Below are 20417 nucleotides of genomic sequence, written 5' to 3' on the forward strand. Positions count from 1 at the left end.
TAACAAACTGCTCCTATGCATCATGGTGGTCCAAACTCAGCATCTCTATGTGCAAAAATACATATGAATCGGGGGAGGAGATTTACGATGAAAATGTAATTGTTCCAGCTAATGATTTCCAGCAGAGGGTGCTTTGCAGTAAACAATCTAAATAAAAAACTAAATGTTTTCTTTGGAAAATGAGTAATACTGTTGACTTTTATAGGAACTTGCAAAGTATGGTATGTAAAAAGAGAACCGCCTATGAAGATGACAGATTTATGCAAATATAAAATACACGCAAGTCAAATTAAGTGGCTTTCTGGCTATCTCTGTTTCCTTTTTCTCCTCAGTATGGCCTGTCTACTTCAGCAGAAGGCCCTGTCAACTATATACAACATGCATATGTGCTAAATTGCATTAGTGCTAAAATAACTGTGCAATGGACTGCTTTAGCCTAGTGCAAGAAATATAGTGTTGTGGCACAGCTAATTGGCAATTGAGGATTTTTAGCTAATTAGGTACCCAGATGTGCATCCAAATGAAAGAGCAGTCGCATTCCTAATTTGCATGTACAATTATTATGACTCTTGAGTGCAAATTGCCTGTTATAGTGATTTATATAATCGGAATAACTGTGCATAAGTAGGTCTACAATTGTGGACCTAATGTCTTTGAAACTCTGAACCTCCTCTCTTTTGTAATCTGTCCCCTATCAACTGCTCCAGTGGCATGAAGGGGTCAGAAAGCTGATGGAGATAGCCCCTAGGAATACTCCCAGTACAGGATCTCCCAAGCCAGCATAGAGCTAGCATAAACGTATATGTCTGTCCCCTATGCCTGGCTTGAGGTAGGAAGGGGCATATTGATGTCTGTAGACGGTGTGGCTGGCGCACACCAAACTCTGGCTATTCTGTGCTATACGGTGGCCCGCAGATAGCTCTGGATAGTTGCCATAAATTAGGGCAACCACTGGGGCTGCTCGAAGTTACACAGGAGATGGGCCAGGCCCAGAATCCAGGAGGGACAAAAAGACACCGTTGCCACCCACCCTTAAGACTGCACAGGAGCCACAGCTCAGAATCAGGGCTCACAAACTAAAACTAAATTGCCGACAGCTTGAGAAATAGAAGCTAAGTTGAACCCAAGATGGCTGGCTTGGCTTGGCACATTGTTCAGGGTCATTCGAGGTAGATGTACCAAGAGAATTGTGTTTCTGCTGCATTTCCATTCACTCAATAGCAGACCACAGGCAGGTACATTTTCATAACTGAATGAAGAGTTCTGTCCCCCTTACTCATGTTGAGTAGTGCCTTACTCTGTGAGAAAGTCCTTTTGTGGGATGGCTCACAGAAGCAGCAGAAGATCCCTAAAAGTGTGTGTGTGGCGGGGGGGCAACAGAGCTCGAACTGTATCCCCATGCCCCGTACCGCCCTTTCTCCCTGAGACCTGCCCTCGCACTGCCCAATCCCCTGAGGTCCCGCTCCCATGCTGCCTCTTCTCCCCCAAACCCTGCCCCTGCTCGTTCCTCTCCTCCACCCCCACCCATCACCTGCCTTTACTGCCAGTAAAAAATGGGAGGGCACTGGACCCCCGCCCCCTCGTTCCTGCACCCCGATGGCTTGCAGAGTAGGATACCGCTCTCAACATGAGTTAGGCAGGTGGAATCAAGGCCCTTATCTTAGAATATCTCTAAACAGGTGAGACTGAGCTGCCAGCTATATTTATTTATTTGTAGCTCCTAGGAGCCCAAGTCATGGACCAGGGCCCATTGTCAAGGTGCTGTACAAACTCAGAATAAAAAGCTGGTCCCGGCCCTAAGAAGCTTACAATCTCAGTATAAGAAAAGAGACAACAGATGTTTATAGACAGACGGGGGAGTGCAAGTGCAACAGTGAGTCCAGTGTGAGGATAAAGATCCATTGGTGGCTATGATTTAATTAATGACACCCTCTTGTGCAGCTGTCACTGTGACTAGGAATGCCGATGTACGTTGAAACCCATGATTCAGCGCAAGTTATAAGGCAGGTCACATGTGAGATGGTGCCCATATGATGTAAATGACTAACCCACCACATGTAGCAATGGGTGGGGTGAAGCTGCACTGCCCCTCAGAGAGGCACAGTGCCTACCACCGCTCCCCATCGGCACGCAGAGAGGACAGAGTCATTTGCAACAACCTTGGGGGGAGGGGGATCAGTATGCTCCAGGCTTGGCAGCCAGCAAGCCATGGCTCTGCCTATTCACTGCTCCCTCTTTTATCCCCTCCCCCACTCCCAGGTAGATGCTGAAGGGTAAGGAAATCTCCCACCCTCCTCCATGTAGCCTAGCTACTTTTTTCAAGTTCAAGATTAAAATGAAAGTGTGCATATCAAGTAGGAGAATGAGAGTTCTGGGTACTGTTGAGAAAAACTAAAGTGATCATTTAAGTATAGAATGCTTGGAAATTAATTTGTTGCATATTAATTCTTCTTCTTCTTTTTTAATTAAAGAGAAGATAGGTAGTGTACAGTAGAGCCTCAGAGTTATGAATTGACCAGTGAAACATACACCTCATTTGAAACTGGAAGAATGCAGTCAGGCAGCAGCAGAGAGAGAAAGAGAAAAAAGCAAATATAGGACAGTACAGTGTTAAAAGTAAACTACTAAAAAATAAAGGGAAAGCAGTATTATTTCTTCTGCATAGTAAAGCTTCAAAGCTGTATTAAGTCAATGTTCAACTGTAAACATTTGAAAGTTTTGATCAGAGTTACAAACATTTCAAAGTTCCGAACAACCTCCATTCCCAAGGTGTTCGTAATTCTGAGCTTCTCCTGTATAATTCTTACTGCACAGAGCATGGTGAGGCAATGCAGTATATGCTTGTGAGCACTAGACAGAGTCAGGGAGGGAGAAGAGAGGAGAAAGAAGGTGGTGGGAGTTGTGTTGTCGTCATGAGAATTTGCATGAACGACAAAGCTGGTTTGATTTTACTGACAGCTTGCTAACCTGAGTCAAAATACAAGATTGAACTTTTCATAAAGGAAGTTCACTAGCAGGGAGTCACAGACAAATTGTCAGATTATAAGCAAACTCAGGACTCAGGGGGAGAAGGCAGACTAAATTCTAGAAGGCAAAGAATGACTGAAGAATATTCAGTCAATATCCTGCACAGAAAGCAAAGATTAGGGAATATTCCTGAGACTACATTAAATGGTAAAGAAAAATTACAGACTGTGATGAAAGAGTCAGGCTAAAAGCTGAAGGAGAGCAAAGGGCAGAGGTCATGAGGCATACATCCCAGTTGGCCAAGTGTCTCACTCCTGTGAATTTGGGGAAGCACATGGGGAAGGTCAGGGATCTAATAAGGAAGCAGGTATAACTATGAAGGAGGAGCATTATGGGGTAATATACTGGAGGGACCTGTGTATATGTGGGGATGGAATGGGTCACCACCTTGCTTTCCCCAGCAGGATCCTGCTGTCTGAAGAGCCTTTCAATTGCTTCACCCTGATCTTGCTGTGTTCGGATAGAGAGAGGAGTCAGGTACCAACAGCTTTTCTTTAAAGCCCGCAGCTATAGCAGAGCCTGGACATACACAGAGCCTTGACTGGATCGTCTGTATTTTGCTCCTTCTAGGCTTTGTAGGTTACTATGGAAACCTGCCATGGCCCTGTGGGCTGTTATGCTTGGGGGTGGAGGGGACATGCTTTTGTGGTATAAGAGACTCAGGCTCCAGATTTCATTGGAGGGCACTGGACATTCTGGGACATGTTTTTCAGTGTTTGGCATACAGCAATGTAAACAGTCACTTGCCTTAGCCATGCAGCCCAGCGTGACCAGGATCTCCCTCTCCCTCAGGTCATGTTCTGGACATTGTGCACAGCCCCAGTAGATAGGCTGGGAGCTCCATGAGGGCCAATGGAGAGCTGAAATGGGAGAAAAGCTGTTGCATATCTGCTACAGCAACATCAAAGCTGCAATACAGGAGTAGCCACAGCTGCTATGGAGCTAGTGGGGGCACGGATCCACAAGCCCTGCCTCTAGCACTCCCCTTCCCGATCTGCAAAACTCTGTGGTTTGACAGCAGAAGTGGCCCCCACAGAGCTGTGGTGATGGAGGATGGTGGGATTCAATATTCACCCTCCTCTTCCTTCTGCACAGCAGCATCATAGTGATTCTGCTGTGTTCAGGGCCAGAGGAGACAAGATTTTCCCTTGTGTGAAAAATGAGTAATAGAAAAAACTACACAAAAACCCACAAGACGGAAAAGCTGCCAGCGACCTCCCACTCATTCATAATTAATGAGCATACTATTTTGCGTTGATACTCAATAGCGCCTTTCACCTGAGACTCTGGAAGCACTATACAAACCTGTGTTCTTCCATTCACCCTCCTGAATTCTCCTGGGCACTATTCCAAACCTCTTGGGACACTGGGACTTGAATGCCTGTGTTCTAGTTCACACAGAGAAAGGTCAGCTGGTGTAAACCAGAACACCAAAGCAGCATGTCTCCAGCCGAGGTGCGGTGCTAGGGCGTCGGGGGCCAAGCCAAGATGAGATGATAAGGAGGGAAGTGCGAAGAACAAGAATGGGAAAGGGCAAACACAGTAGAGGAGATCAGCTGGGTAAGAAGTGAATGTGAAAAAAGAAGCAACAAGATACAGTACAGTGCAGGGCAGGGCAAGGACAGGAGGAGAACACGAGAACATCAGATAAGGGCTGGTTTTAACTTAGCTCATAAGGCCCTGCAAATCTCCCAGCAGCTCTGCATGCAACTATCTGCAATACACGTTTATTACCTGCCACAGTCCAGTAGTTTAAAGCCTTGCAGACAGAAAACTGTTTGCACAAAGAGGGAACTATCAGTTAAGATGAACTAATGAAAGTGACAAAACTTAATGAGAGAAGCGAAACCAAAATGATGAGCCCAGAAAAATAGGGAGATGACACTTGACAGCTGAAACATACGTATTTTAAGAAAAGTTACTTTCTATAATGCTGCTGACCTTCAAATCTGATCAGACTATTTATTGCTGTCATAATGCGAAGGGCACAACTGCTTGAGTTCCACCATGTCTTTCTAAGATTCAGATTTTGAAGGAATGGTAGTAACATCAGAAAACATGTGGGAACCAATTAGCTAATTTCCTTCCACGCAACAAGCCCATCAAAATATACTCTTTAAAGTAATCATAAATCTAATATGGCCCAGATCTGTCTCTCACTTACACTTGAGGAAATCAGGGGCAATTCTATTTCTAGTCCATGATATTACATTGGTGTGAAACTGATGAAAGTAACAGACCCAAAGTATTTTCAAACCAAATAGGATTTACAGATGTTGTGTCATACACAGAGATCCACACCGGCCAAGACCTATCCCATGTAGATCCCTTTGCAAAAGTGGAGCAGTCACCATCAAGCTAACTAGTAAGAGATCCAAACAAACCATCTTGTTTGTCTAACTTAAGATTACTGTTTAAATGGCAACAAATAATGGGGTAAATTCCTCCCTGAGGTCAAGTGAGGAAACAAATGGGGTCCACCCTGTATAGGTGCAAAACAAGGAGCAAAAATTCTTCACTGAAAGGCTACCTGAGGTCCCAGTGACTACAACAGTTGAGTCACAGTGAATTCTTAGGAGTGAGGAGGATTGTTTTAGCAGGAAACCACCTATCCCTTTGATCAGAGCTACATTCCAGCTATGCCACCCAACTCAGCTCAGTAGACGATTTTATCATCATTTTATCATCATCGATGATGTGGATACATCCATTGCAGACAGTTTCCAAGTATCTTTGTATCTTCACAGTGGGATTTCATTTGTTTCTATGTATTGCTAATATGGGAGAGTGTTAATGAGCAAAGGCTTTCTCATAGATCTATAGGTTCTGATTCAGCAAGGTACTTAAACTCATTTATACCTTCGAGCATGCGAGCAGTCCCATTGATTAATTCCTCACAGGCTTAAGTTTACACGTGGCCATATATGTGTTGGATCTTGTCAAAAAATGGGAAATATTTTCACACTGAAAAAATGTTCAGAGGGAAATTTTCTGGCCAGCTGTGATACACAGATATAACCAAGCTGGTTAAAGCACTTTGGAAACATGAATGAATTTTGATAATCCATGAAGTAGATCAGTATTATTGTACCCATTTTACAGGTGAGTAGAGTAAGTCACACAGTGAGGTTAAGTCATTTGCTTGGTATCACAAACCAAAGTCAATTTTCTAGATCTGTGGTATCACTGTGGTATCTTGAGTACCTCCCAGTTATTAATGGATTCACTCCTCACAACATCCCTGTCAGGCAGCAGGAAACCCTATTTCACAGATGGGGAACTAAGTAAGGCACAGTGGTCATTAAATGACTTGTCCAAGATCACACTGGAAACCTGAACTTATGCTGGGACTTGAATCCAGGCCTTGACTCCAAATCCAGTGACCCATCCACTAGACTGAATCATCCCTGGACCAAGCATTGTCCTGTTCTAATTACAAATTGTCACTGCTTCCATGAATGACACTTGTCAGTCTTTCAGAGTAGCAGCCGTGTTAGTCTGTATCCGCAAAAAGAAAAGGAATACTTGTGGCACCTTAGAAACTAACAAATTTATCTGAGCATAAGCTTTCATCAGTCTTGTCAGTCTGTTTCCTTTCTCTTCATTTGTATTCATTATGAGTATCATGATTTAAAACAGGATGGCCGGGAAATGGTGCTAAAACTTTGTTATCTAATACAAACCAACAGCTAAATAAGCAAGAAAATAAACTGAGTGCAAATGTTGATTGAAATTGGAATGCTAGGGGAAGGTTACAGTTCTGCTATAATGCCTTTATTCTTTAAAGGGTTCTGTGAAACACAAATGTCTTTGTTATTATGGAAAAGACAAGTGTTCATGTTATTTGTTATTCTGATTTATTATCTTAGAAACAATGTATGTTTGGTGTTGTATAGTTAAAAAGTCACAGGAATAAAGACAGTTCTACATTTTAAGAGTAGCTGGTAGCTATATTTAGGTTGTCTCACACTTTCGGTTATAAAAGATTCTTGTGACATTTTCTTGGAGACACATTAACACCTCCATTGCTGCAAGCCTTTGACATTCAGCAAGGGGAAACCCATCAGACTACAGAAGTGCCTTATCTTTGGGCTCAGCTATATGGAGAGTTAGTGCCCAGCAAGCTGAGGGGTAAATCTGCAGCACACTAACCGGCCATGTGCATCCTGCTGCCAAGCATGAACTTTCCATAGTGTGCTTTGAGCTACTCCCATTTCAAACAGCAGTATGCAAAGTGTGCTACCGAACTGTTAATGAGCAGTGGCAGCAGTGTCCACACAGCCAGTTAGCGTGGGATTAGCTAGTGCTCTTAGATTTATACCCCAGCACTAAGTGGCCCGATAGCCACGCCCTTTTTCCTGGGAATTTTGATTCCAATTTGGCTGAGCTGCACAGAGCCTACACTCCATTGTTGCATTGCTTTAGCTATGTCTAATGGGTATAGTTACAATCGGTGACACCTCTAGCACGGATACAGTTTTACTAGTACAAAAGTACTTATATCTAAAATAAGCACATGGCCTCAGTTTCTCATCGGCCCCACTTGGACCACTACATAAAGCAAGAGCTCCCTCAATTCCTGGCCCTGCGATGAGCGAGTGAGGGCACAGGTGGATTGCCTCCTGGAACTTAACACATGGTGCCAGATGCCCATCTCCCAGAATCTGGGATAACAGCCTACTGCATCTGGTTAATGTAACCGATCCTGTTGTTCAAGTAGCAGAAGTCAGTGCTGAAGGCTCAGGGTTCAAACTCTGCTGATGATGCATAATGGAGGGATGGAATTGTTCTAGTTGTACATAATAGAATTTGTTCTTAAAAACCTATGAAATAACACACAAAAAGTTATATTAAAAGAATGTTATTTAGTTTGCAAAGCCAAGCATATGAAGGTTAGAAAATGCCAGATTTGCAGTTGTGGCCCTTCTAATGGTCCATGCAACCATAACTTGCCCTATTGTGTTTATAAATTGTGATATTTAATTACAGGATCACATACTGTTTTTTCCATAGGACCCTGGCTCATTCAGAGCACAGCGTGGATGCACAGGGGGGCAGAATGAAAGTTGCACGGGCAACTATAAATCTAGCATTTCTCAACTTTTGAAAAAGTGCTTGATTTTGCAACCTATATAACGTTCTTGTAACATATTTTTTATATTTATATTGAAATATATTAGAGCATAGACATCTGTACAAGGGAACCCAGCAGGAACTGGCATGGGAATTGACTAAAGCTGGAAAGGAATGAATCATTTCCCCTAGGCCAAACAACAACAATGGAGCCGCTCCACAGCCTGAGAGTTGAATTAACCCTTTTTGCTCCCTGGGAGGAGTAAATAGTTGAAGATCCCCACTCAACCTCTTCTTTGCCCACCCCCTAAATCATTCCTATGCTCTGGGGTGTAGGTAACCCCTCACGAGCACAACTCCACAGCACATAAGGGGTGTGACTCCCCTGCACAGGATCCCCCAAATATGTCCCCCTCCCCCCTCCAGTGTTGTCAGGAACCCCTACTACTGGAAAAAGGATGGGAATTAACCCAGGGAGGAAGATACAAATACAAGCTAATCATATAAATGCAACTGTTTCTTGATGAATTTTTAAGTATGCACTTGTATATACAAATTAGGTACAGCCATCAGGCTTCTGGGAAGTTGACAGTTACACACTCACTGTCACAAACATTGGGCACCCTGGATATTTAGATATTAGAATCACTTAAAGTTTTTTTTTAAATGACCAGTAAAAGCATAAGGCCCAATCCTGCAATGTGTGAGCACCTACCACAATTGAAGTCAATGAGAGTTTGAGGCATTCAGCACCTTGTAGGATTGGAGTTGCTTTTTATGCAGCACAAACTACATTTGCCTCTTCTACTTTTTAGATGATTGATCCCCAACACCTCCTTTCAATGCATAGGCAAGAGATCAGACTTGCAGCAGGAGAGAGGATGCTGAGTGAATTACAAGCAAGTCTGATCCCTTGCCTATGCATTGTGCAGGCTGCACCAAAAGTGTAGACTGTGTGCACATGAAGATAGTGCATGCATGAGGCAACCAAGGATGGATCTGACCCAAATCAACTGAGCCCATAGTTGTAAAATAAATGAGTTCACCTCCAGTTCTAAAGAAAGAGTGTAATGCTTCCCACCCACCCTCATCCCTCTGCTCAACCACACACTGGCAAAGTTCAACAGAAAATAGCCGAAGTGTGAGCTGTTTGTCACCAGTTACTAGAAGCAGGGAATTAACTGGAATTCAGGGAACTGGAGGCTGGTTATATGAGTAACAATCTTGCTACCGCAGTTTATCTGTACAGTTGATATTTTACAGTTTCATGCATGCAGTTCAGTTTCCCCGAAATCAACCTTTAAAAAAAAGCAAAACCACAGTTTCAGTCTTTCAGGGGGATCAGAAACCAATTTCAGGAAATAGAACCAACTTTGATGGTAAACGTAGCCACTGAAAGTAAGTGTCTTAAGCCAACCTACCTTTACAAAAAGAGGGTTGTGCTTAAAAATATGCCTGAGCTAAGATTTCTATTGCACAGGACCAGTCTGCTAGCTATGCAAATTGGCAACAACAGGGAAATAAGGAATTCAGAGGGGTTTTGACGTCTGGCACACCCCATAAAAACCAAACCAAAACACTAGCATCTCATCTGCATGAACAAACCACCAGAAAGCAAGCTGGCCTTACACAATGATCTCACCAATAAACTCAAGCTTTCCTTTTTTAAACTCACCTAATTACCAAAAAAGCTGTCCACACTACCAAAAGGTAGAAAACCAAAACCACATTTCTTGCTTGTAACTGTTAGCATTTGAATTCTGAAGGCTCAAGTTTATGTAGATTTGGCTGAGTTTATAGGAAGACAGGACTTGCCAGACTGGCTCAGACCCATTCTCCAGCCAGTCTAGTATCCTGTCTCTGTCACTGGCCAGCAGCAAGCTGCTCCATAGGAAGCAGCAAATCCCCTTCTAATGAACAATGATGGAATAACCTGCCCAAAGGCAGCATTCTGGCCCAGACCTTCAAAAGTATTTAGGTTCCTGCCATTGATTTCAGTAGCAGTTAGGAACCTGAATATCTCTGAGGACCTAGCCCTTGCTAACACCAGTTAGTAGTCGCCTTAGGCCCTGAAGCATGGCAGTGTATAGCTTTGAAACATTTTTTTCAGAGCCTAAGGGAGGGAGATGCCTAAATCTCTTCAAATCCCAGGGGCTAGTTCACATAACACAGGCTCCCCTGAAGAGAACAGCCTTTCATTCTGTCAAATGTCACTGTGGCTAGCCTCAATATCCATAGATACGTCTAATTTTTTTTTAATCTTCCTAAACCCTTGGCTTCAACGGGCAAGAGCAATACAGATTTATGTGGTGAGGACTGAGGGGGTGGGGTGGGGAAATCTACAGGAAGCTTTATCTGCAGAACACCACAAATTCTAACTTTAGGCATAAGTTACTCTTTCCATATAGACTGGCTAGCCCTTATCTGGCTATAAGTGCTATCCCCCCAAGCCTTGATAAAGATTCACACCACTACAAACTAGAAAAGGAGTTTCTTGTGGCACCTTAGAGACTAACAAATTTATTTGAGCATAAGCTTTCGTGAGCTACAGCTCACTTCATCGGATGCATGCAGTAGCTCACGAAAGCTTATGCTCAAATAAATTTGTTAGTCTCTAAGGTGCCACAAGTACTCCTTTTCTTTTTGCAGATACAGACTAACACGGCTGCTACTCTGAAACCACTACAAACTGTGTTTCTGTTCTTTGAGTAAGAAGACTTATCCATTCAGCAACATCTCTGCCATCGGGACACTAATAAAGGCTTGATTCTCCATTCTCTCACATCTGACGCGGTCACTTTTGTATGCGGAAAGTGATTAATTTTTACAATCATTTTCGTCTGGGCAAAGATCTGAGGCAGACAGTGGACAATCTGGCTTGCGAGTCAAAATTAAAGCTGGACTCATCAGGCTGCTTTTTGCTTGGATTGCTGTGGTCAGATATAGTCAAATGACTGGAATATGAGAATAAATATGGGAATGGCTAGCCACATGAAAGTTGCCATCTTTCACCAGTGCAGCATTTAAATGCTTCAGACTTTGATGGTAATAGTTAGTTAAGGAGGATGAGGAAGGTCGCACCTTTCTTGGAGCTACTGGTTTCCGTGGATGTGGAGACAGACTCCAAAAATAGTGTGGTGTTTGATTTACATACACAATCAAAAGAGCTCAGATTTCAGGTGTTTCATTTGAAATGAAACTGTAGATTTGAGAGAAGAAAAAAACAATTAAAAGAAAGGAAGGCTGGTCTTGCGGTTAAGGCACTAGCTAGTGGTTCTGTAACCTGACTTCCCTTGGGTTCAAGTCCCAGCTATTTTACAGATCCCCTAAGTGGGACTTTAGTCTGTGTGTTTTGGTTCCTCATCTGTAAAATGGGAACAATAATACTGTCTTGTCAATTTTGATGATGAACTCTTTGGGACAGTGACTCTCTGTACAGAGCTTAGCAAAATGGTGTCCCAATCTCAACTGAGGTTGCTAGGCACTATCTTAACACTAACATGTCTCATAATAATAAATGACCCTATTTATTTGGATTGCTCTTTTCTGGAAATAGCAATGTTCAGGGTGCAGGAAAGAACATTTTAATTAAGCAGTCTAGTGTCTTCTGATTCTGCCAGCAGAAATAACACTCTTACGCTTATTTCATTTTAACATAATTTTCAGTGCTGGTTGCCTATTTGGTACCACCAGGTCCACAGGAGAACAATGATACTTCACACACACACTGCCGCAATAATTCATTAAGCCTCACAATATTTCAGTCAGGGTCTGGTTGAGCTCCCCAAAATAGGTGACTGAACTAGAATAAGGTGCTGAATTATTTTCTGAGCTGATTCTGCAGGGCCAAATTGTCCTCTCTGTGGGGATCAGAACCTGTTGGGTCCATCAGGGATGGCGTGCAAAAGGAGGAATTTACCCCCCCCCCCCGAACCTTCCCATACCAGCATCCTGGGCAGATCTGCTCCCCCAACCACCCTCCTCACACCAGCATCCCAGGGAAATCCTCCCTCAGCCCCAGCTCAGCTGCAGACTCTTTAGCAATTCCAAGTTTGTCTTTGCAAGAAACAGGGCTGGGGACCTTGATTTAAAATGAAAGCTGAATTTGTCCTTTGCAGGGACCAAAGGGACTTGGTTAAACAAGGGCTCCAGCATGGGTCCAATGCGTCAGTGCTAGGTACCTTACCTCCCAGCCCCAAGGGACAGGGAAGAAGGGATTACTGTATAACTCCTCCCACTCCTCTTTCCACCACCTGCTCACTGACTTTAATGAGACTATTAACATTGAATAAGGCGAGTAGGATTTGTCCCTCCAGGGTTATGCATACTTGCTGTATTCCCAACCCCAAATGTTCAAAAACCATGAGTCAGGCTCACCAAAATTCATGAGACTGTCTTTAAAATCATGAGATTACATAATAGATTTGGTGTTCTTTTTATTTGCTGTCTGCTTTTTGAGCCTTTACAGTGCACTGGGGTCACATTTTGAAGCTTTTTTCAAAGATGCAAGTGCTAGAATGTACTTTTTCTTTAAGAATGAAGGCTGAAATCATCACTTGACTCCAGGAGCTGGGGCTTTAAGGAAAACAATAATTATCATGAGACTCGTGACAAAACCATCAGAGTTGGCAACACTAGTTTGAATAAGGAAGAGAGGAGTTTTGAACAGTCTGATAAGGAAGAAGCTGTTCACCAAACAGGATGGATTCTAATGAGAGCCCAGTGCATCTCAGAGTATGACAGAGAAATACCCCATGAGAAACGTAATAAAACACAGATCAGAAACATACAAATTGCCAGGCACACTTCAAGCTCTAGGGGATTCTGCTGCAGTAATTGAAGTCTGGTTTCTTCATTTCAGTGCAGGTCTGTAAAACCTGTATCAGCTGTTTATGTACACTACTGCCATCTAGTATGCTGTTTCTCAAATATGGCCACTATGGCCACATGCGGCCACCAGGGGATTTCTCTGTGGCCACGACAGCTTCCTAGGCAGTGATGGGAGTGGGGAGGGGGCAGCAAAGCATTGGCCCCTCCCACTCCTTCCCTGTTGCTTCTGGATGTGCCTCTCTGCATGTCTCTGGGGACAGGTGAGGCACAACGCTGAAGGAGCAAGGTGAGCTCTCTACTGGGGTGGGGCGGGGATGAGGGGCTTAGTGGGGCTTGGATTGGCGGGGACTTAGGGAGCCTGGCTGCAGACTGGTTTCAGAGTAGCAGCCGTGTTAGTCTGTATCCACAAAAAGAAAAGGAGTACTTGTGGCACCTTAGAGACGAACAAATTTATTTGAGCATAAGCTTTCGTGAGGTACAGCTCACTTCATTGGATGCATTCAGACTATGGCTCCAGCCACGGGGCTACAGATACCAACCCCTGGCTGCGTGGCGGCGGTGGGCTCCGATCCCTGTCTCCGACCATGTAGTACCAACTCCAAATCTCACCTGTGGCCGCTGACCCCAAGTGCCTACCCCAGTCCATGTGCTCCAACCCCCAGCCTCATCCGCTGGCCAGCAACTATGAGCGGCAGCAGCTGCCGGCCCTGGGTGCAGATCCCTGGCGCTGGCCTTGGGCCCTGGCAGGTGCTGGCTTTGGATGCCAACCCTTAGCCCATGCCGTGTGGCAGCAGGCACAGACCCCAAGCGCCAGCCCCGAAGTGCGGTGGCAGTCAAACCCCAGCCGCATGCTCTGACCCCAGCCTTGGACCCTGACTCCGGGCACTGCTCCTGGATGTCGACCAACAGAAAAACACACAGCAGCTAAGCAGTTGTCCCTCCCTCTCCCTGATCTTGTTTGCCTATAGCTAGCCGCATGTAGCTTTTATAGCAATTGGAAGATGCTTGTAACATTTTCCTCTTATGCTGCATGATGGCTGCAATGCAAAAGCTGCCCCCTACTTGAGGGGAAATAAGACGCAACACTCCAAGTCCATGCTCCAGAGAGGTACATGGTTATGTTGATATGGCATTGGCTAGGACTCAGGAGATCTGAGCTCTACTACTGACCTATTGTATGACCCTGGGCAAGTCACTTCACATCTCTTTGCCCTCATGTCCTTTGTCTGCCTGGTCTAATTAGACTGTTAGCTCTTTGGTACAGGGACCATGTCTTACTATATAGATTCATAGAGCACCTAGCACAATACTGGTTGGGGACTCTAGATGCAACCATAATAAAAATAAAAGATAATCCTGAGCAATAGTCACCCAGTAGATCAGTTCAGTTGTGATGACAGTGCTCACTGAAGCTAAGAAAACAATGCAAATCAATTTCCACTAACATATATTCAAATTCAAAAGAAAATTTCAGTTCACCATGTTCCTGATACTTGTGGAAAGTGAATGCAAAAATATTAATGCACTTGAGCTTCACTAGCATGAATATTCACAAAAAGCAAACATGAAGCTCAATTGCTCAGAAATTCTTTGGAACAGGATGATTTGAATATTTGATTACAATACATAAAATTCATACTGAGTTGGTTTGTTATATCTGCCATACAAATAGGGAACAAAACCACCAGGAGCCTCTTTAGGTAACTAAGGCCCAGATCCTCAAAGATAATTATTTCAGGTGGAGTTAGGTGCCAAATGCCTTTGAAGAGCAAGGTCTAAATACCACAGCGTGAATCTCCAAGTTTAACACTGAATTATTTGCTAGCCATGACATCATCATCACATTAGTCCTGCCTGTGATGGGGATGGACTTTGAAAAGAATATTTACACTCAGAACAAGCGGAAAACACATTTCCTTAAATTGATCCCAGACTAGGAATTTGTGGGTGATAGCAGCACCCTTCTGTCAGACGGAAACCATACTTTTGTATGGTCCCAGAAAACCACAGCTACCATTAAGGGAAAAAAAATCTCACTCCTGCGATTGCTCCCAACAGGTAACAGCCACCTCAGAATACCAGGCACCTCTGTCATCCATCGCACACATCCCAAAGCATGTGCACTTTGCAGGCATAAAAGATCACTGTTTATTCATTCTTTGCTCATAGAGTGTTTTATTTTGTGGTGAATGTGCTGTAGTTTTCATCCCTACCAAAGATGTTAAAATTCTGGTTTAAGCGCAAAACTCAACCAAACTCTTCGGCATAGAGGACTGGTGTCTCCATAATTTCTGGTTTCAGAGTAGCAGCCGTGTTAGTCTGTATTTGCAAAAAGAAAAGGAGTACTTGTGGCACCTTAGAGACTAATAAATTTATTAGAGCATAAACTTTCGTGAGCTACAGCTCACTTCATCGGATGCATTTGGTGGGAAAAAAAAATTTGTTTTTCCACCAAATGCATCCGATGAAGTGAGCTGTAGCTCACGAAAGCTTATGCTCTAATAAATTTGTTGGTCTCTAAGGTGCCACAAGTACTCCTTTTCTTTTTCCATAATTTCTACCTCTCCTTGCACAAAGCCACAAAACATATGGTAGAAACAAGTTGCAGCCTGTAGGAATGGCAGTCAAATGCTTGCGTTCTCTTTGCTCAGAGACCATGGGTGAGCTGGCATTTCTGACATGGTCAGGTTTGAAATAAACAAAGATATCCTTACCATTTGAACAGGTGCTGCTAAGTAACTTAAAAAAGCTCCTGCTCAGGGTGAACTCAAGTTCAGCCGAGCCTGCTCAGGGAACAGACATACTTTGGCATAGTTTAGGGCAAATAGCTAACGCAAGGTTTCAAAGAGGATTTCCAAATCTCCTACTGGAGTCAGAGAAAAGTACCCCAGGTTCGCCAATGTATTGTGTACTATGCTCATATTTGCTCGATTGCCTCACATTTTGGGATGCCATTTAACACTTTACTTTTATGAATTAATTAACAACGGTCAGTGCTAATCACCGGGGCAACCACGTCGACCAGCTGCCTTTGAGGAGCCCTCTACCCTTACACCAGAAGTTCCACCCCAGCTTGTTGCTCCTGTTTTCTGCTCCTTGTGTTCGCCCCAGTAAATCCGTAGCCTGCCCCAGCTGCCAGGCCCTCGCCTCACTGCACCTCTCTATTACCGTCCCACCACCCTTCCCCCCTTCCTCAGTTTCCCCAACGTGATTTTAGCCACCTCTTACTGGCGACTGGTAGCCCTGTCTGCTCAGAGCCACGAGGCAACGGGGAGGGGGGGGGCGAAGGAAGAGGCGAGCCCCTCAAATCTCCATGACGGAGCAAGAGGCTGAGTGATGGCTAGAGGCTTAGGATGCCCAAGCGAGCGGCCCAGGAGCCCTCCCTGCGCCGCAGCGCTCACAGGCAGGGGCCGGCCGCGGCCGCCTCCAGCAGGGCTCCGGACTGGAGGCTGGCGGGGGAAGGGGAGCTAGGCAGCGCTCCGCGCCCCCACAGCTCCGGTTCCACCCCCTCCCCGCAGCTCTGCGGGAGGGGGCGCCCGCGTGCGCCGCCCACCCTCAGCCCGTGCCCGCTGGAGCGCGCCAGGAGCCGGGCTACAGGCGGCCGGTCTGGGGCAGGGGCGGGGCGGGCCGGGCTGCTCGGGGCCCGCTTTGTGCTGGCGCCAGCCAGGATTCCTTGGAACTGGCGCTTGCGGTGCCCGGGAAGCGAAACCAAGCCGGAGGGAGAGACCGGCCGCCCGCCCAGTAGCGCCTGCCTCCAGCCGGCCGGGGCCGCGGCTGCCTGACGCAGATGGAAAGCGAAAGTGAGCGGCCCGTGGCGCGGCCACGTGTTTTCTGCGAATCGAGTCGGGGAGGGAGGAGCCGCCGGGGCCGGGAAGCGGAGCCCGAGCCATAAAACTGCGAGGCGATGAGCGCTGGCAGAGCAGTCCGGCTCCAGCGCGCCGCGCAGCCTCCGGCAGGCTGGGGATTGCTACCGGCGCCGGGCAGGACTCGCGGGCAGATTATGGTGGTGCTATTGCTGGGGCCAGGCCGACGAGTGCACCACTGCCGCGCGGGGGCTACGGGCTTGCCAGGCGGCCGTGCTCGCAGCTCGGGTTTATGGTGCCCCGTGCCCGCGCAAGGAGCAGCGGCTCAGGGCAGAGAAGGTAAGGGGCGCTGTCTTTGTAAGCCATTGCCAGGGCCGTCCCGGGCGGGCTTCCACGCGCAGCCTTCGGTGTCCCTTAGCCTGGAGCGCAGCGAGCCCTAGTCCGCTTCCAGCCAGAAGCGTTGGAGGAGTTTCCAAGCGCGGCGGATGATCTTTGGTCCCTGACGCAAGAACTCGCGAGCCTGCACGACGCCGGGGTTTTTAAAGAGCTAAAGATCGGTGGAATATAAGGTAGCGGAATCATAATAATACTGCCCGTCGCTGAGTCTCTGGCTAACGCCTTGCTTGCCAAAAGGACTCCCGAGCCGTTTGCGAGGTGTCTATCCTGCGGCGTCATTGAAAAGTAGTTACCTCTGGGGTGGAGCGCGGCGGCGAACTGACAGATCAACATTAGCTGGGCTGGGCTGGGGAACACTTTGGTCAAGGACACAAGGGCGAAACTTCTGCTCGCAGGAAAACCTGCCTTGGGACCTTGCAATGAGGCACAGGAAAGCCGCTCTGTTTTCAAGCTTACTGGCAGTTGAAGTGCACAGAACTCTTTTTATGTACACCCCCAAAAAAGAGAGAATGTTTTCTTTCTCCTGGAGGTGAATGGTTTATTCTAGAGAACCTTATTGTTTTAAACCAAAAGCTATCTCCCCTTCAGAGTGCCTTGATTTTTTTTTTTTTAAACTTTGAATACTGAAGAGTGATCCTCACCCAATGATTAGAAAAGCTGACATCAGTTTCTTTCGTATGCCATACAAGGAAAACCTACCCATACTTCGCTTTGTTTTAAGTGATCTGCTAATGTCGGGAATTTATTATTGCTATTTCAGTCAGTAAAATGATCTAAACTAAACTTAAATGTCCAGCTATTGCATTCACAGAGACAGGAATCCAGCTAAGTGCTGGCTCTGCATCTATGTCTGCATGTTGCTGTGTACTTGCGAGACAGCTGAGGGGATTCATTTCTGAGAATGCCTCAAGCTCTCTCAACAATCTGCCAGTGCAGATCTATAACTGACTGTCGGGATAAATCCTAAAATCTGTGCTTTCCAGTAAGGTCAAGGCAGCCAGCAGAGATGTATTGAACCATGCTGTCGAGTTAGACATTTGAGGCCAAATTAATTGCAGGTACAACCATGCTTATTTCAAAAGACTTACTCAAGGGATGAATTCGGCCCTTGGTGCTGAAAGATATATCAATAGGAAGCAATTTAGATTGGGCCACTTAAAGTGCATGCAATACAAAAAAGAGAGAGAGGAATAATGCTTTACGGGTTCATAGAGGTTACTTTGTGTAGGCATAGTGAGGTGGTAACCTTGCTATCCCCCCCAGGAGGGAGCAAGGGGTGGGAAATGGACTTCTGTGGCTGCTTCTCCAGTTTATTGAAGAGCAGAGAGTAGATTTAGGATTATGTGTAAATTGGCATTGTTATACACTGCACTGCCAATCACATTTGAATATCCCAATGCCACCCATTCATTTCAGCTAATTCCATCCAGTTTCTGGGGATTTGTACCCAGCTACAGAGTTTCTTTCCTTTAGCCACATTTTTTTTTTTTTTTTCACATAATGCAATGAACAATACAGTCTGAGTTCAGACATCTACATCTGGGAAATCGGAGAGGGAAGTGAGCAAATCGTAGTTTTATTCTAAGTGGTTTTATGCAAGGTTAAGGAATTGATAGAGAAGGATATACATAGAAAGTAACCTTTGAAAAAAGAGATTCCTATCAGTCAACTCGATCCAGAGTCTGATGCATTTCTATGACTAATAGTAGGAAAACCACATCATTTGTAACTTTCCCTGGCTGGATACTCCTGACCTTCAGATGTTTCAAGAGCAATGGATTGCTAACCTAGCCAGAAAGTGATGCTGTTAATCAGTTGTTGCTGGGTATAAATTTGCAGAGTAAAGGCTTTATTTTATAATGGAGCAGAGGGGTGTGAATGGAAGACTGTCATTAATTTACACAGGTTGAGGGCCCCTCTCTCCCTCTTCCTTCCCTGTGGATCTAATGTTTTCTCTTTCTTTTGGCATTTCAGAATAGCCGCTGGAGAACTGCACTGCCCAGGCCACTGACGCTATGGAAGACCGCATCCGCTGGTCTAGTCTATAGGATGGTAGCGCACAGTAAGGTGGCAGCAGATAATGCAGTTGCAGCAGACCCGAGATGTCGACTTGAGCCTCCAGCAAGGGATCATTCTCAGCCTAGAGGTTACCATGGCCCGGCTCGGTCCAACAATGGGCAGGCACAGAGCGACACACACTTCCGAACTTTCCGCTCGCAGGCAGATTTCAGTAGCATCACCCGAGCGAGTGCCCTGCTGGATGCATGTGGCTTCTACTGGGGCCCACTGACTGTCAGCGCAGCCCACGAGAAGCTGAAATCTGAGCCTGAGGGCACTTTCCTCATCAGGGACAGCAGACAAAAAAATTGCTTCTTTGCCATCAGTGTTAAGACTGTTACTGGGCCCACCAGCATCCGAATAAACTTCCAGGCTGGGCATTTCAGCCTGGATGGCAGCAAGGAGAGTTTTGACTGTCTCTTTAAGCTACTGGAACATTATATAAGCTCCCCAAGGAAGGTGCTGGTCACCCCACTACGCAAAGTCCGTTTACGGCCATTGCAGGAGCTCTGCCGGAAAAGCATTGTTGCAACATTTGGGAGAGAGAATTTAAACCACATCCCTCTCAATCCAGTTTTAAAGGACTACCTGAAATCCTTCCCATTTCAGATATAAATACAGCATTAACTGTGTGTGTGTGTGTGTGTGTGTGTGTGTGAGAGAGAGAGAAATGTATGAAGATATCTGGGTTTTTTAATCTATTTGGGAGTGACCAAATTTATTTTTGTAGCAATGTACTGTATTTTGTGATGGAACCTGAACACTTGACTTCTTATGTTTACACAAATTGTTTGCACAAACCCAGGGTTTTAAAACCCTGGCATTATTTTTCTGCTGGGCAGAATATTCTATTTTATAATATTTCTAGTGAAAATAATGTAATAAACTTTATTGTGAAAGTTTTTAAAAAATAGCATTTCTGGGTTCTACTTTCTGATTGCTGTGTTTACCAGTTAGGAGTGACAATGGGCCAGGTTCTTAGTTGGGGTAAATTGTAGTAATTCACTGAAGTTGAAGTTTCACTGATTTATCCCAACTGAGGAGCTGGTCCAGTAACATTGCCAGCAGACAAAGACAAGACACGCTCTCTGTCCCAGGTACTATATAATCTAAAGAAACAGAAATGAGACAGAATACACTAAGGATGGGTCTGTGTTGGATCCTTCTACAGCTCCCCTGTAAATCAATAGGAGTAGGGTATTGGAGTGTATGTGCTGAGATGTTTTATTT

The 20417-nt window shown here is 45.3% G+C and overlaps 1 protein-coding gene across 3 annotated transcripts; it reads left to right on the plus strand.

The window, feature by feature from the left end:
- The first annotated feature begins 16781 nt into the window (after positions 1-16781).
- Positions 16782-20098, plus strand: SOCS1 (suppressor of cytokine signaling 1). 3 transcript variants are annotated; one of them, XM_038419384.2, is made up of 2 exons: positions 16782-17302; positions 19104-20098. In XM_038419384.2, the coding sequence occupies exon 2, from the start codon at positions 19179-19181 to the stop codon at positions 19800-19802; it is 624 nt and encodes a 207-aa protein (XP_038275312.1). In that variant the 5' UTR covers positions 16782-17302; positions 19104-19178; the 3' UTR covers positions 19803-20098. The 3 variants fall into 3 exon arrangements, with proteins under 3 accessions (XP_038275312.1, XP_043349761.1, XP_038275310.1); XM_043493826.1 differs by having other exon boundaries at positions 16783-17414; XM_038419382.2 differs by having other exon boundaries at positions 16784-17072.
- The last annotated feature ends 319 nt before the right edge of the window (positions 20099-20417 follow it).

This window comes from Dermochelys coriacea, chromosome 10, assembly GCF_009764565.3.
Source record: "Dermochelys coriacea isolate rDerCor1 chromosome 10, rDerCor1.pri.v4, whole genome shotgun sequence".
NCBI lineage: Eukaryota > Metazoa > Chordata > Testudines > Dermochelyidae > Dermochelys > Dermochelys coriacea.

Bases quoted from the DNA above. Each gene is read 5' to 3' on its own strand.
- SOCS1 (XM_038419384.2), top strand. From the start codon at position 19,179: ATGGTAGCGCACAGTAAGGTGGCAGCAGATAATGCAGTTGCAGCAGAC.